Genomic DNA, 18,090 nt, shown 5'->3' with positions numbered 1-18,090 from the left:
ATGTGCAAGAGAAGTGATAAATGCAGACTCAAAAGGGCCAGCATGAGAAGTGGGACTGAAGTTGCCCACTAGGACTGTCTGATGCAGTGTGGATGCCTGAATGTGATTTGTATGCATAGTGTCACCCTTCCACCAAGCTTTCCTCAAATCTCTTCTGTAGAATCTCGGTATGACCTTGGCCAACCTGCATTTTTTGTGAAACTGCAATTACATTGCACTCTTGTACATTCTTAGGAAACAAGCAAAAGCTTTAATGTAAATCCTTCTAAGTTTATGAAGGCAAAGGAGACTCAAACTTGGTCTCATAAAGAACTTTTGTATAGAAGGATCTGAAAAGAGTCATAAGCAGCATTAAATATAACCTATATTAAATACCTAAAATATATAATCTTTTGCATAGAATAAAGAAAAGTGCAGCTACAGCACAGCAGTCTCTACCAGAAGAAAGGGCTAATTTATGTGTGGTATAGAATTAACTGTTGTCTCTCATCACTGAGACTGCAGCAACTAAAGATATGTTTACAGGGAAAATCACTTGTGAAAAAAATAGGTGATTAGGTTATTTCACTATATCTGTGAAGTAAGTGCAAACACTTAAAATACTTTTTTTAAAAAAAGCAAAGCTGATAGGTAATTTTCCCAAGTTAATTTTCTCTTGATATTACTTGGAAAAATGAAATTGCTTTTGTTTTTTTTAGAATCCAAATTAAATCCACATTTGGCATCTCTTTGTGCAAAATAATAATTAGAAAGCTTATAGAAGTACAAGTTTTATCTATTCTATAAGAGCTGGTTGTTTAAGGATTATCAACTCTTAATTCTCTTTCAACTTTTGTACTGCAATCCCTGTGGTAATCAAGCACAGAATATTATTAAGTCTGAGAGACTTATTTCCACTGCTCTGAAAAATAGAGTCTAAGTGGAGAGCCAGGAACTTTAGGAAAATAAATATTGTACACTTCTGAAAGGAAGCAACATCTTTGAAGTATCTTTCTACTGCCCATATAAGCACGCCTAAATATAAGAAAGTATATACCTCATCAGTTGCTGAAACATCTTCGATTTTGGTTAAAAAAAAGTCAACTTATTTTACTGGATATAATTTGGTGCTACAATTTGGTAAATTGGATATTTAAATAAATAAAAATAAATATTGTATTTATATTTCTTCCAAGATTGCTTCTTTCTGTAGTGAATTGGTGTCTGCATGGTTAGATTTCCCTCTGTTTAGCTTTTTTCACACTGTGTCTCCACTTACGAATGGCGGTTCCGGAACTACTGGCTACTACACAAAGGGCACCACCCACAGTCCACCAAGTTGGTATATGATTGAGAAAAAGAACTTGTAAAATAAAAGCAAACACCACATCCATTGTTCTCATTATTGACACAGGTCCAGCTTTCTCTATCTGTAATGCTTTTGTGAGAAATATCTGACCCCCCAACCCTAACAAGCCTATTAATATTAGAAAAACCCTATCTCTACCACAATGTGGTAAACGCCATTCATTCAAAACAAACAATGCTATAACACATCCAATTAATCCAATGACTGCATAATACCAAATTGACAAAAAATAATGCACAGACTTTCCCACCTTCCTTAGTATAACAATAGTCGAAGCTGCAGATAACGTGCTTGCAATCGCTGCTATAGTTCCTTTAAGGTGATCTGAGTAACTTCCTTCAATCCCTGTGACACGTGAGCCAAACAGAAATGGTGGTCTGGCAATAAGAATCACTCCAGTGACTGCAAAGAGAGTGAACAGAACATCCCAAAGGCTGTATTTCTCTTTGAGAAAGATCCATGCCAGCAATGATGTAAAAACAGGACTGGTAAAAGTTATAACAGTGGCATCAGCTAGTGGCATGACTTGGTAAGCGTAGTAGAGAAGAACCATTGCAGTAGAGCCAAGGAATCCTCGGAAGAAAAGAAAAATTCTTTTACCTTTTGGTCCCAAAAACCCTGTTCTGAAAAACAGAAATGTTATATTAATGTCACTACCTTGCTTATTTCATGACTAACATCCAAACATATTTAAGTATGGTATACACCTTTCTAGTCAAAGGAGTTTAATACCCAAATATTCTTAACTGTCTGATCACAGACCAGCTTATTTCCATCATGACCCCCAATCACATTCAGAGTTCAGAACCTGTTCTTCTAGTGATTAATTTTTCACTTCCAAAATAACCCAATAGTATCTACAAATTATCTTCTGTTTTTTTAAGATCAGCCCTTTGTGGAAATCAAAGCATTTGATACAATAATCCTAGTAGAAGCCTCTACCATTCAGGGAGTCAAGGATTTTCAGTTTTCTGAATCATATTAAGAAACGACCAACTAATCTAAAATAATGCAGTTATGCAACTGACGTCCAAACTAAAATACCACTGAATTGAAATCATATTTGAGTGATAATTCTAGATCTAGTTTTAAGAAATAACTTGAAATTTAAACATTTTTTACACTTACTTGTAGTATATTAAACCAGGAAGAACAAATGCCATTTGGAAAACACATCGAAATGCACTCACTTCCACTGAATGTACATCTTCTATTTTTTTAAGAAGTAAAGAGGCCACTGAGAAAAGGAAGGCAGACAGTATGGTATAAAACAGACCAAGTCCTGGGCATGCAGCTTTCTTCTTTGCCCCTGCAACAGATAAAACTGCAGTTAATAAGGATCTACTAGAAGACTTTTCTGATCAGAGAGCTCTGTACACTGCAGTGTACAGAGATACATAACACTGCAGTTCTACACGAGAAGGCAGACTTAACTTCTTGTAGATATCAGACAAGTACGGGTGATTTATATAGGGACTAGTCACAATTCTGCCCAGGAACCAACAAATGTAACTGACTACAAAACAGTCCATGGTCAGACTCTGAAACTATTATCTTGGGAATCAGCTGCTTAGTTAACTAAGGTTCCTAAGCAAAAGTTAATTTCCTTTCTCACAAATACACAATATAAAATCTCTGTACAGAAGTTCATTTTTATTATACCTCATGTTTATTTTGCAACTAAATCACCCTAAATTTGACCAAGACCGATAACATTTTTATCTCGCTGTAAGAATCCAAATATTTTCTTCAAATAGGCATCAAATACAGATTTTTAAGCAGAAAATGTTAGAACATCAAAGGCCTGGTATTTATCATAATTCCATGAAGACCTTAGTTTATGCTTATTTGTCAGACTTCCCCTTCCTGAAAGTTTCCCAAGTCTAATGTTTCTATTCAAGTTTCCTCACTGCCTCAGGCTCTCTTCAACAACATACTCTTCCTCGTTCCACTCATTTTCTCCACACTGATTAAAAAAAAAAAAAGCAAGCAAGGAGAGGGAGAACTGTGAGACAGTGAACTGTGTTGAAGTCAGCAGCAGCAATCTCCAAAGAAAACAGCCTTTTTTGTTATTGCTTTGTTGCATAAAAGGAACAGTATTTCCACTGAACCTAGAGGTGAACACCAAGGAAAACAGAGCCCATCTAAAAATTTGAGTGGGATGTCACCTCACTACCTCTTTCTTTTTTCTCTACCTGCATAAAACACTGGGAGCTACCTTTTCTTCTGCAACTCCCTCTAAAGATAGGAGCAAGAACTCCATGTCCCAGAGGCAGTGCTTTGATAAAAGGGTGCCTCATCTCACAATAGTGTGGCAGTCTGTGAGCCTTATGGATCCTCCAAAACACCATCAGCTGGATACTGCTGTGAGTTGCTTAGCAACTAAGTATGGTTTTGAGAGTTTTTTTTTTTTTTTAAATTAACAAAACTTGTCACAAACCATTTTGATCTTCCTTGAGATCAGCACTCAAGGCTGAGAAAGTGCATCTTACTGCCTAGAAGGGAGGACTGCAGGCAGGAGTCCTAGGGACCCAGGCTTTACAACAGCAACCACAACCTGAAGTAGGCAAAAGGTTTACTTCTCAAGGAATCCTGCCACATTGCAGCTGAGAGTTACAGCTTCTACTTGAAATATTTCTGTTTAGCAACAGCCTCTTACATAAAACTGACTATAAAAACTACCACAAACCAACACTGGACCAGGACACCTACCAACTATGAAACAAAGTGTTTAAAAAGTGTCCATGAACTACGTAATGCCTTAATCCACACAGTCACATAACAGAACTTCAAAATTAACAGTCACTAATATTGAAACAAGAGGAATCAGACTGGCTTATAACTGAAACGGGAAATCCAAACCCAGGCTAGTTTATGGATGAACACAGCACAAACAGAACTATTAACTTTTATCTCAGGCATGATAGCTTCTCTGATTATTACAGAATGAAGCCAACCTAAATAAAGGAAGCGCTGAAATGGAAAACCAATCAAATTAAAGCAAAATATACTGAAAGGATCTTATATCCAGAACTAAACTTTGGATTGTAAGGAACAAACAAAAATCAGCAGGAACTAATTTCTATAAGCTACCCAATAGACCAAGCCTATCAAAACCAGAATCTTTAGAATCTTGTAATACTAGAATTTAAACCATCAACGTCTTGAATTGCCAAAGCATGTACTTAGCGCAATAAGAAAGTGTTTTATTTCCTTTTAAAAATAAAATGGTCTAAGTTCTTCCACCAAAAACAAGAACTGCAGTTCTGAAGAGTACTTATTTCAAAGTAAGTTTTAGAGAGAAGTTACATTAAGATAACATTCCCATCCCACAAAACATTAAGCCTCAAAATACCAGCCTAACACCATCAAAACAGTCAAGCACTCATGCTTGTTTCAAAGAATGTAGCAGCTTGAAAATCAAAAGATTTCAAGCAGTACCCAAGTCCTCTTTTTTTGACTGGCTACAGATTTAGTTTTCCAGTTTTATTTCCTGGCCATCTCCACACATAATACTTTCAAACAATCTTCCACTTCTGTTTTAAGTCATAGGTAAATGCCACCCACTGTGACCTGTTTTAGTTGTAAATTCTAATTGAGTTTTTAATGCTGTACTTTGTTGCAAACAGTTTTACACTTGCAAAATGCATGCAATGAAAAAAAATCACACTTCTCACATACAAGAATCTCAAGAATAGCAGGAGAGGCAGAAGAGTACTGGCTTTGGGAAAGATAGTCAGTGAGAAGATGATTGTCTTAGACCTTCAGGAAAGGCAGAAGATTCCCCAGGTTATAAAAAGCAGAAGAGCTCTCTTTGACTTGTGTAAAGTGCCAGGAGCACAACAGCCTGCATTGGAACTAATCATGGTCATGCAGACAAGATCTAGGGGTGATTCATAGTCTTCAGTCATCACCTCAGTCAACACTTTTGTGAGGCAGACAACCCAAACCCGAAGTACTCTTTCTGGTTAATTAATCAAAGTTTCTCAGGATTTCAAACACTGGGTTTTTTCCCCCAAGCTTTGCTTTGTAAGTGACACTAATGTGAATTTCACTGATGAAGGACTCTGGCCTCTCCACAGCTCACCAACAAATCTATTTTCTGCTGGAAAGTCAATTACAGTCATTTTAATGACAAACACATTTTCAGTGAAGTTGTTTTAAAAAAAGTACTCCAGATAACTTCAGAAATTATTTCAAGGTGGCATTTATGTTTTAAGACAACTCCACTTTAAACCTACATGTTACATATTTCCCAACACGTTTGTGGCTTTATCAATTTGTGGCTTTATCAGGAAGTCATAGTCCCAAGTACGTGGACCACCTAAAGCGCGCTCTCAAATGCATTTGTAGTGTCAGAAGTTCACACAGGCAGAAGGTACCTCTATTTATCCAAACTTGTCAAGCCTCTAAAACTTTAAAAACAGGAACTACTGTTTTCCCGAGGAATAACCGCTCCCGAGGCTCTCACAAAGGCGACAGAGCCGCCCGGCCCTGGGGGTGAGCGGTGCCGGCGCTGTGCCCGCTCCCGGGGCGGGGAGCACCGGGCACCCGGCCGAGCCGCGCCCGGCACACAGGCGCAGGGCACAGGGGCACGGAGCAGGACGTGCTGCCGGCCCGCTGATTCCCTCACCGGGGCCGGCCTGTCCGCTCAAGAGGACGGGAGGACGAGGGCGAGGCCGAACCCGCTGGCAGGTGACCCGCGGGCACCAGGTGCGAGCTGCCGCGGCCGAGGACTGCTCGGAAGCGGCGAGGCGGCTCCTGCCGCCGGCGGGGCGGGCACCGATGCCGGGCGCCCTCTGCAGCCGCCCGAGGCCGCTCCCCGCCCCGCCGCCACGTGCGGACGGCCCGATGCCCTCGGGCCGCCTCTTCATCCCCCGTGGCCCGGCAATGTCACCCCGAGAGCGGGCAGCCCTGCCGGGACGACGCTGCCCCCCTGCCCGACTCTCTCTCCTCACCAGGTGCCTCGCAGCAGAACGGCCAGGACATGCCCGAGCAGCAGCCACAAGCGCGGCGCTCCTCGGCACCCGCCGCCTCGACGCCGGGCACCGGGCACGGCTGCACCGCACCCGGCCCGTCCTCCCGGCCGGGCGGCACCTCCGGCTCCTGCCTGCCCGCTGCCGGAGCAGCGTCGCCCTCTCCGCCCTGACACAGCACCATGAGGACGCGGAGCTGCCGCGATGCTCCCGGCGGCTCCTCGGCTGCCGGCGACACCTGCCCTCCTGCGCATGCGGTGCGGCCGCCCAGCGCCGCCCGCCGCCTTCCCCCCGCCCGCCCGCAGCGCCGAGCACCCGCGGGGGAGGCTGCACCGGGTCCCGGCTCCGCCACCCCCCGCCAGGCCCCGCCTGGAACCGCCCGGGCGGCCCGGCCCTCCCGCGGCCGGTACCTGCCTGCGAGCCGGGCGGCGGCGGAGCGCCCCTGCCGGGACAGGAGGCAGCGCCCCGCCGCTTCCTTCCTGGCGTCCCCCGGAGAGACACCCGGCGAGGGCAGCGGGAGCGGTGCCGGGGAGCAGCGAGGCCGTGGTGCCTCGGGAGGGGGAGCTCTGACCCCGCCGGAGAGCCGAGGGGGCCGCGCAGGCCGCGGCAGTTCGCGAGCAGAAGAGATAAAACACTGGGGAGAGGTGACGCGAAGTTATTTTGGGGGCGTCGTTGCGTCATTTGCGCGCCCAAAGTGAAAGCAGCGCTGTGTGTGCCCGCGGCACTGACCCCTCAGCTCAGCTCAGCTCAACCTGGCCGGGCCCATCGCCCGGACACTGCACACACATAGTGCACTCACATAGTGCCCCGAGATACTGCACCCACATAGTGCACCCACATAGTGCACCCACATACTGCCCCGAGATAGTGCAGCGGCCGCAGCCTCGCCTGGCCCGGCTGTCACCGTGGGACCTCCCTGGACCCGCTCCGCGCCCCGTGAAGAGCCGGGATGGCCCCGGTGCCCCCGTCAGTGCTGCCGTGTCAGTGAGCAGGGACAGCGCATCGATCCCTGCCAGAGCTGCTGCCTGCTCCGGGTGAAAATGGAGATGCGAACCTGGTGGGCAGTTCAGTCAGGATTGTTAGTGAGGTACAGAAATGTAGCCACCTCCTTGGATGTTTTCCGTAAGAAAGCAATGCTGCCGATGCCTTTGGGCAGGGGAATCAGAAAGGGTAGAGAGAAAAACAGGAGTAGTCCTTTTTCCTCACCCATAAAAAAGTGCAGAGTAAAAGAAGCAGAATAAATTTAAAATGCTATTTTTTCCCCTTTTGAGCAAGTTGAACTGTTATCAATAATTAAAATGGGAGGAATTTCTATTAAACGGAAAGATTTATGCTCACATTAATCTCTTAGCTGCATAAATTAATCCCTGTTTATTTCTTTATTCTTAACAAAGGGAAATGTAATCTACAGCTTTAGCAAAATGAATGCCAAATGGTAGATAAAAGCTATTTCCTACAAACGATTTTCGGTTTTCCCTCAAGCTACCTCATAAAAGCTATTTCAAGCTTTTGGTGTCTCTAATTTAGCACATTTTATAGTCCATGCTAACCCACCAGAGGCTGTAAGTATTTCATTATCTTGGAGCCAGCAGTTGATTAATATGACCAGAATTGTTTCACAAATTGTTCTTAACTAAAAATTAGATGTGCTATATCAATTATTAAAATAAGAGAAATCAATTAATAAGGTTGTGTTGAAATCAGAATTATTTCTAAATATTTACATTATCTGAACTTCTGTTGCTATAAACCAAGAAAATAATTAAATATATGCTGCAGTATTTATGAACAACTTGTGTTACATTTTCTATCAAGATAGCTCTCTACAAAGTCTATACTGAAAGCTTTATTCTTTCCTCTGGAGACACAAAATTTCCCAAATTTCTCTTAATTAAGAAGTCACTTTTTCTTAATGCACTTATCTCTTAATCGGAGTTGAATTTAGAGAGAAAGGTGCAAATAAACCTGGCAGCCTGCTGCTTTCTGAAGATACTTACACTTCCCTGCACTCCAAGGCAGCTTTCACAGGCCGCTGTTCCACGAATCACCAACACAAAGTTAGACCTGTCCTTCCCCAGACGAGTTTTGGTGGAAGGGCAGTGGGGATTCTCTCTCAGCAGCCATCCCAGGTTGCTGATCCCACATGTGTCTCAGGGGAACACCTGGCCCATCCCCTGGGCCCTGGGGGTGCAGCAGAACACACTCACCCCAATTTTTGTGGCTGGCTGCACAGTCGCTGGGTGAGGTGCCTTTGGAGTGAGTAACAGCAGGAGCAGCTGGCTAACTCATCTTCAGTGAATAAAACCAGAGCCTAAACATGGTCCACAGTACAGACACAGAACAAATTTTAATGAGTTCTTACAATTTCTGGCTATTTCTTAAAATGTGTAGATTATATATTTATTTTATAATAGTAAATTTTTTTAACGTGCCAAGTGCTGAGCTGTTGAGAGTTTCAAAGAGACTGCAAGAACCCCCTCCGTACCCCTCCGTGTCTGGTTTTGAAAGGGAACATCTGAGGGCAGTGTTTGTTTACGCCAAGATACATGAAGTGTTCTGTTTGCTCCTGGTCAAACTGCCAGGATTGTCTCAGCTTGAGAGCTTCCAAGTTCTCCTTGTAAAGTACAACCCTCTTCCCTGAACAAGGAAACAGAGCAGTTGCAGCTGCCCAAACTAAGCAGCAGGCAAATGTAATTTGCAGGCATGGATTGGAAAATTAAGTACCTGCATAAATGTGCAGGTCAATGTCTAATGCAGCTTTTTCAAGTACAGATTAAGTCTCATCTCTGTGATACTGTGCCCAGAACTGGCTGTTCCTTTCTCCAGCACATCACCTATAATGTCTTTGCTGAGTGCAAACTCCATAAGAAAAGGCTTTAGTAAGCATGGGCAATTTGATCATTGAAATGTAACTGCAGCACCAGCTAGAATGGCATTTATTTGGTTTCCATAAGTGCAGAAAGTGAGCCAGCTCCTGCACATTCACCACTCTCCACACAGACAGCTTTCTGAGGCTGCTCTTTCCAAAGGAAGAATATTGTCATCCAGAATTCAGGCACAGGTTTTGTCACTGTAAATGCCAGGAACAATCCAGTATTTCACTGCAGGTTGAGGTACAGGCCTGGCAGGTACTGAAAGTCCCGTAATGAGTTGCTGGTCTGTGTGCCTCATAAGGGACCCTTTGGTTTCCACCTCCCCCCCTGCAAATGCTGTTTCTGACTCCTCAGAGTGGCTTTCCAGAAACACTAACAAGCACAAATGACAAAGCAATTAGATAAGTTTTGTGGAGAACCGTGGGACTTTTCTAAGAGATTATAAGAACTTTATCCATTATCACAAAATTTCTTTTATCCACTGCTGATATATTCTAATAAGCTTTTTGGAACACTGCTGCTCTTGGAGGTTTAGTGAGAACTAAATAATATAAACTGAGGGCTGACCTGGCCCTTACTCACCTCTCCTGAGGGCAGCACTAAGAGCTCTGCTGAGCTCCAGCAGGAAAGGCATCTGGATTCCTGGTACGTGGAACATCCTGGCGACATCTATCCCAGTTTCATCTTAACATAGCTGTGTCAGCACTGTTAGGCACTGCTTAAGCTATAAAAGTAGTAGATTTAAATCAAAACAGTAGCCCATATCAATGACACTTATTCTGTAAAAATGCCAATTCTGTAAAACCAATTTTTTAAAGTTGTCGGGCAAAATTTCATCCAAAGAAATACAGACTAATGTGAAGTAACAAAATAAATAATAAACTTGCACGGTTTCCTTTCCTTCTGAAAAGGTTTAACAAAAAAACAGATAAGAATTACTTTCTCAGCTTCTGAAATGGATCCAACTCTTAAGTGCATTGTAATAACCATTTACCTCTGCACCTGAGTGCCATAAAACAGATGATTATTGCAGCACCAAGGATTTTCATTGTCCTGTTCATTCATTCAAACTTCTGTCCAACCCAGAGCTGTTTGGGAATCAGAATAGCTGAGGCTGATGACACATCTGCTGCCCTGAGAGGTCATCTGCTCCACCCTCCCCTGCTCAAAGTGGGGTCAGCTAGAGTTCAAGATTCTCTCTCTGTTGAGACTTTGAATATCTCCAAGGATGGAGACTGCACCACCTCCCAGGGCAACATGCTCCTGTGTTCAAACATATTAAAAAAAACTGTAAAACAGAAGTTATGTTTAAGATGAATGAAAACTTGTAGTCTTTCAGCACAGTGAAAATGTGGTCCATATGAGCTCCTGCCTCCCCATCAAAATTCCAGTCTGTCTTAGTGGGTTTCATGTCCTCCTCAGGTGTTAGAAGAGACCTGTACTTTTCAGCTTCCCTGTTAAGGTGGATGGTGAATGAGCCCAGGTTTTGCCATCACCACTAATTGCTTCTGCATGTATATATAGGACTGTGGTACAAACATTTTAATCTTGTGTCACAGTATGTTCCAAGTATCACAGTTTTCTTCTTCCTGAGCTGGTGGTTGTAATGAATAGTATTATAAAACAGGAGATGGGGTGGAACATTGAAATAATAGGGAATCCTGCAGTTATGGTCAATATAAGGGAGATACCCTGAGGCTCTTTTTAACTGCATTTTCCAGATTACACTACTAGCAGTTGCTCTTCAGGAAACTGAAAGTATTGAGATAGGTAAATTCAGTAGAAGTAAGAAGTAAAAAAAGTTCTGGGGTCTCCAGAATGGAAGAATTTATTTTCTTTACTTCTGAAGAATTGAAAAATAATGGCTTCTATACTTGTTAGGGTGCTTTCAATCCAGTATTAAAGGTATACTGCTTAGCTGACTTTGGTCACATAAAGGTCATGCTTCTGTCCTCAGATGGTTTAAATGCACTGCTTGCTAAGCAATCAAGTCTCTGTAGCTAGTATTCCTGGAAGGATAAATTAAAAATAATTTCTACGTACTCTGAAGACCGCAGTGTTTTCATTCTTGTATTTCACATGAATGTCTGCAGAGCTTATGCAAATATAGATGGTGATCTTTAAAAAGTTATGCAATTTTTAAATTCTCTTTAAGCACATGGAAAAGGCTGATATTCCAGTACATCTTGGACAAAAACATATTTTCTTTTACTCACCTAATGAAAAATCTGTATGATTCTTCCTTTTTCTATCATTTTATTTCCACCAAAAAACACAAACATCTAAGCAAACCAATAGAGTGAACTGTAGTTCACTCACTCTTGGGAAAGAACTCACTGTTGGAAAAGAAAACGAACAGCAGTGCACTGGTTTTGTGGATCATTTGTATTTGCCACAGGCCAAAACTGTAATAAGTTTTGTAAGCACTGTGGTGATGGGTGGCATTCAGGCCTTGGCCTGCTACTCTGAGGAGGCAGCAGCACTTGCTGTTGTACTGCAGTGAAGTTTTATAGATTGTTACAAGTATATCATGCTATTCTCAGTGAAAGGAGTTTTTAACAATAAATGTGTATTTACACAGCCTGTGTGCCTCTCTCTCAGGTGTAACTCCTCCATGTCAGGTATGTTCTTAGTTTATGCAGTGATACAGTGCAGGTAATGAACAGAATTCCTAATGTTTCAAACTGGCAGTGCTTGATAAAACATGTACAAGGTTATTATTTCTACTTCTTTAGGAGAATCTATATTTTCAATATAAACTTGACAAGGCAACTAGTGTGAAAGTCTGAATTTAGAAAAGTCTCCTTTCTGGCAAAAGAATTGTGGGTGGGGTTTTATTCAGGCATATTGTCTCATTTGGTGGGTTGGAGGTATCTGAGTGCTCACTATACATAAAAAACTTCCAGGACAGGAATTCTTACAATTCCAGTTGTTAATTGGAGCCATTTATGCTGTGAATGCAATCTTGGCATGTTCCCTTTGCCTCACTGCACTTCCTGATGTGTCAGTACTATTTTTAGTTATGAGTTATCAGATTAGCCATAAAACTGAGTAAAGATCGGTTCCCTTTGAATAAGTTGTTACTCATAAAGATTAAGATCAGTCAGTGATGCACAGTGGAAAAAAAAGAAGGAAAATACAAGAAACTTTAAAAGGAATCCAGAAAAAAACCCCAAAAATTGATGGCATATGATTATGAAAAAGAAGAAATGAGCATGCTAGAATTTATGCATGCACTGCCTTGGGTAGGTGCTTCTTCTGGTAAGCATCTCCTCCAAGTGGTTTCTTAAATTTAGATCTTTCCAAAATACAGTGCTTCATTTTAAAATATCTAAATTTGGAGTTTCAACAATATAAGTCCCAAACATATTTTTCATTTAAAATTCTTTCCCAAATCTATCCCAATTTCTGGATCTTTAAAAAAAAACATGTTTGGGAATTTTGGTAGCTTTTCTTTGGTAACTCTTCTTTTTTCTATCTCTCTTGGAGAGGTTCTTGGAAATCTTGGAAATAATTTTTCCTGTTATTTAGTTGCCACTATGTATAACTGAAATTACTATAAAAGCTTGTTCCACGCAGCTACTAAAGCCAAAGGGCTTGAAAGAGGGAAGGGCAGATATTCTTTGAAACACAGATAGAAAAAACAGGAATAGGCAGAAGGTTATCAGTTACCATTCTGCAACCTGCTTGAGTAGAAATGATGCAATCATAAAATACATACTCCTTTTAAGTTACTCAGTTAGGGAATTAGGAGCAGACAAGAGGGAGTATTTCTTTCTTGTTCATAGCATGAAGCACCATGGAGAGAAAAAAAAACAAAGGAGATATAAAATATTATGTAATCTTAAAGTTTGTGGTGGTGACTTTCCAGAGATTTCTGGCAGGCAGTACAGTACAAAAATCAGAAAACAGAAGTGCAGCTTGAGTGCCATTGAGGGTCAGAGCTCCCTAGGAGGAGTGAAGGAAAGTGGAAATTGCTCACAGTTGCCATTTTTGCTTCTTTTGTTCTGTTCTATAATGCCCTTTTCTGACTTTGAGAAGAAGATCATTTGTTCAATTATATTTTGTCACTGTCACTTTAACTGACTTTTTACAGCAGTAGAAATGACTGAATGTATAGTTTCTCTTCGTGGAAAGGGAGAGAACTATTTCAATCAGCTGCATTTCTTGGCACTTACACAGTATGTTTCCTATTCTGTAAGCTATCTGCCTGGGGCTGCTCTGCAGGGCAAGAAGGGGGATGCTTCCTTACTAGCAACTCCTATGAATTATTAAGCAATTGTTTATATGCCTTACTTGAAGGAGATTATTCTTCATTAGTTTCTACTTTTCTCCAGAACAAAAATTACATAAAATGTAAATAACCTTGTCACAGGTGACGGTTCAGTACTAGTGCATTGGGACTCTATAACACATTTATATATTTTTATATGTCTGAATGATTTATTCTATTGTTACATTATTATATAAAGCATATTTATGTTGGTATGTATATATAGACTTATGACAAACATATGAAACACCAACATCATTCAGCCTGTGCACCTCTCATCGTATTCCAACAAGCTCACTCCTGTCAGTTTGCTTGTACCAGTATGTTCAAAGGGGAGTGATCTGAAATGCAGCTCCAGCTTTTGTTAAGGAAAGAAAACCTTTCAATACAGATTTGAAAGCCCTTTTGTTTTGTCAGAGTCACAGACATAAGTGGGGTCTTTTTTTTTTTCATGATTTTTTAATTGAGTCAGTGCTCCTTCATTACCTCCAGGAGCCGCAGTGCAGAAGAGCGTTCCTCATTAGAGCAAAAACCCTGCTGCTGCCTTGCATGAGGGATGTACCTATTCTGGGCATTTGCTGTCCACAAGATCACCTCCTTAAGGAAAGAAGCAGGGTTTCTTTTCCTTTCTTGCAGGAGGCTGAGAGGGTATATAGGGAAATCATAGTGCTGCAATTCCATATTGCTGGGTTTTCTAATAAGCATCACCAAGCAGGCAGGACACTGGAGCACACGAGCCCAGGTCTAACTCCAAATGGTTATTTTTATGTCCCTGTAACCTCAGCTAGCTCAGATCCTGTGAACAGTGCCAGAGTGGCAGCCCCCTAGGAATGGGCTGACCAAGCTTTTGCGGCGTGTGCTGACCTCTGCAATCTGTTCCTGGCTCCCAGCAAGTGGACGCTAAGTGAGCTCGGGTTTGATGACACACACAAGCTGATTACTCCCTCTGAAATACCAGCAAAAGTGGGAATGTTCTGACATGCACAAGCTGCTGCCCTCAAGACCTTGCTGAGCTGTCCTTGTCACTGAGAGGAACGCCTCTGGTCTGTGGCTGTACCTCAAGGAAATTGTTTCTGTTGAGGCATGACTGGAGCTCGTTCTCTTCTTCCAAGGGCAGCTTCTGGGTGCCTGCTCTGAGTGCAGGAGCAAGGAGGGCTATCAGGTATTCTCAGAAAAGGAAGGACCCTTGCAATTTACTGGTTCAAGGGAGCTCTGGCTGTATAGAGTGATATTGCTATGGCATAATTTATTTGTAATAGTCTTGCCAGGTACACTTTGCAGTTCATATAATTCTTTAAGTTATTATTTTGCAATTGTGCTTAATTGCATTTATACAATTTTGGATGAAGTCACAACCACACCCATAAGATTTTTTGATAAACAGTAGAAATTAGCTTCCATTTTTCTTACTCTTGGATCCTCTGGTTGCATCACTGCTCTCAAAATCATTTTACAGAAATTCTGAAATGAGTTGTAATTTTGGAACAAACATTCATTTCCAATTTGGTTCAAGCTAATAAAAGATGATTAGCATAGTGCTGTTGCAGTTTGATCTAGTCCAGAACCCTGTATAAAAAGGCAAAGCTTTTCTAGCAGCTGTTGTACCAGATATTTTTTCTTGGTCTCAGCCTTGAAGTGAGTTTAGTTTTAAGGACTCATTGTTATCTTAAATAATGCTAAGAAAAAGTTAATGATAATATTTAAGACTGAACTTGTGTCAGTGAACATGAATTATTTAGAAGCAGAGGATTTTTATTTGTGATTGCAATCTATAATCCATGTAGCTAATGCCTTCAAGTGTAAACATTAAAAGGATGCTCTCTTTTTAGTAGTAGTCTGTCTGTCAGAAAATTTACATATTCACATGTGCAATTAAATTTTCTGTTCCAGATTTATCATTTTTCTTCTTTGTTTCACACTTTGGAGCAACATAGGCATGGTGATTTTCCTGAATGGGCAGTATCTTTATGTTATTGTATATGGGGGAAAAATGAGGGCAAGATAAGGATTTCAAATTACACAGTTATTTGGAAACTGTGACAAGGGGAATTGTTTGTTTGCTTGTTAGTTTTTCCAAAATTGTTGATCTGTTTCTGTGGTTTAGAAATTACTCCTTCACAGGACAGTACTATTACCTGCTTAATCATAAGGTACTTTGTTACTAATATTCCTACAGCTCTAATACTCAAAGCTTAATAATAGGCTTATAAAAAGCTGAGTTCTGATCTTCCCATGGGAATCTACTTCTGTCATGACTTACATAGCTGAAGTCAGCCTAAGTTGTGCAATTACATTCTCAAGTGCTTGCAAATTGTTTGCCAAAAGTTTTTAAATGTTGACATAATTTCAAGGAATTATGTTGCTGGTATTTTACAGATTTTCTCCATGTTCACATTCTCAGTATTGTAAATGCTTCTGAATGGCTGTGGCATATGTAAATCTTATATATTTTGTTTTGTGGACCTCAACAACAAAGTTGAGCTAATTTCTGAGCACTGAGTCTCAAGAACTGAAAATAAGAAATGCAATACTGGAGCACAGTCATTATCCAGCTGCTTGGCTTTTCATCCCAAATCGTTACAAGCAGATGTTTCTCACAGAAGTGCAAAGACTCCTCTTTTCCCTAATAAAGAGCAATTTTGTTCAGTACTAAAGTGATAGAATTTTTTTTTTTATGTAATTTATCCATGTTTGACTTTCTGAATGCTGTATTATTGTCACCTATGTCACTGCCTATGACAGTGAATGCCACAGTTTAATTTGTGGGGGAAGGTATTTTGGTTTATGGCTTGGGATTTGATAGTGTCAAGTGCTTCCTTCAATAAATTTTTCTGAGTCCTTAATTACCTTGCAGAGTTTTTTGAGATGACTACATGAGTACTGCATGCAGTATCTCAAATAAGGCAACAGCAGTGATTTGCCATGACATGTACTGTTGTAGTCTCCCTATTATCCTGTACATGTGGTAGCATTATTTGTTCTTTCCTGTTGCTGTACATTGAGATCAGTATCTTCCTGAGTTGTTCACAACAATGTCAAGTTGACTTTCTTCACTGTTAATTTTAGACTTTGTGAGCATTTCTTTCCTATGTTTAGTATTTTGCCTTTCTAGACTCTCAACTTCACTAGTCATCCTGTCCCACTTGCTTAGTTACCTAATTTCCCCTGAAATTTTACACTTCCATTTTCATTTAGAATTTCAGGGAAATGTGGATCTTACTGGTCTGAAATTCCACTGGTTATTTATCCCATTAGCTTTTTTAAAAAATAGGTATAATATTTGTTACTTCTAGTTCCTTTGCACATAAATGGTTTTTAATGAAGGACTATGTATTCTTAGCAGATCAGCCTGTTTATTCTGAAGCTCTTTCAGTATTTCTGGATGCTCACCATCTGGGCAGGTTGACAACTTGCTAACATACTGGTGTTGCTATCCAGGCCTTCGAACAGGAAGGGAGAATGGGTCAGAAAGTCCTTTTTCAATTGAAATAATTCAGTAGGAAGAATAAAGTAAGGTTGAGTTGAGAACAACTTTTGAGAATTCAGAAATTGATTTGATGAATGGGAGATTGGGAACAGTAACATAATTATTGCTATCATCCATTTCCGTTTATTTGGAGTATAAATAAACAATTATATGAATATAAATATGCATATTTAGGGGCAAATTGCTTTCTACTGTAACAAATTTGAAGACAGAAGTATTACACTACCATAACTAATTGGAGCGATTCAGAGTCTCAAAGCACAAATACAACACCACTTCTGTATAGCACACTGGAGGTCTTTGTAGTTCCAGTTCATTTCAGGAAAATTCCTGAATAGAAATAGGGTTAGGTTTGCCTCTGAGCACTTTGTTTAAGCGAACTATAAACAGAGACATGCCTGTAACACCAGCAATTAGAATTCAGAGTCATCAGTAAGGAAGAAAAGTTGCCAGTAGCAGTAAGTCAGGCAGTGTACCGCAGATCGGTCTGGAGGAGTTGAACTCCCCAAGACCTCGACATTTATCGGTGAGTTCCCAGCCACAAGAACACATTCAGCCATTCTAATCAATAGGAGTCTAAATCACAGCTTTACTGCCACACTTAGGTCTCCAGATCAGCAGGAAGGAGAGGGCAAGGCCTGCAGGCAGATGAAAGGTAGTGGGAACTGTTGGCAATATGTATAACAAATCAGAGAGAAAACCTGCTAGGCAGTGGGGGAGGCATTAACAGCTGAGTGAATTGAGTGCTTGGGTTTGCATTTTCTATCTGCTGAGCCTGGCTTAACTTCTGTCTGGCAGGGCCCTGGCCCTTTCAGGGGGCAGTGGAGTGCTCACCACTCCCTTTGTGCCACCAGGGCTGAGACTGATGTAGCAGAGAGGTGTCAAAAGGGAAAAAAATCCACATATTAGGATCATGAACGTAGTGCATTAAGTTTGTAAGCCTCTTACTGTATTTTGCAAGAACTGGGTGATTATCTGGATTTTCAGGGTTCCCCACTGAGGGGAAACACATTACGTGTTTCATGGAAAGGAAAAGACTTCCTTGAAAGGGGAAACTTCCACTCTCTTGAAACTTGCTTTGTGCTTATATTCTGTTCTTAATTGTAACATTTTGGGCATGCTGACTTCTCTGC

General features: G+C 41.2%; 1 protein-coding gene across 1 annotated transcript; it reads right to left on the bottom strand.

Annotated features, from left to right (window-relative positions):
• Nucleotides 1–787: 787 nt before the first annotated feature.
• SLC35G1 (solute carrier family 35 member G1) lies at nucleotides 788–6,578 on the bottom strand. The gene is given in 4 exon segments (XM_054277275.1): nucleotides 788–1,971; nucleotides 2,477–2,657; nucleotides 6,307–6,542; nucleotides 6,544–6,578. Coding segments are annotated over 4 exon segments (1,212 nt in total). The 3' UTR covers nucleotides 788–1,211.
• Between the last annotated feature and the right edge of the window lie 11,512 nt (nucleotides 6,579–18,090).

This window comes from Melozone crissalis, unplaced genomic scaffold (genome assembly GCF_028551555.1).
Source record: "Melozone crissalis strain CALT ecotype California unplaced genomic scaffold, PUWL_Pcris_2 ptg000019l_1, whole genome shotgun sequence".
NCBI lineage: Eukaryota > Metazoa > Chordata > Aves > Passeriformes > Passerellidae > Melozone > Melozone crissalis.
The sequence above is the reverse complement of the archived record's forward strand: the minus strand, read 5'-3'. Positions and strand labels throughout refer to the sequence as shown.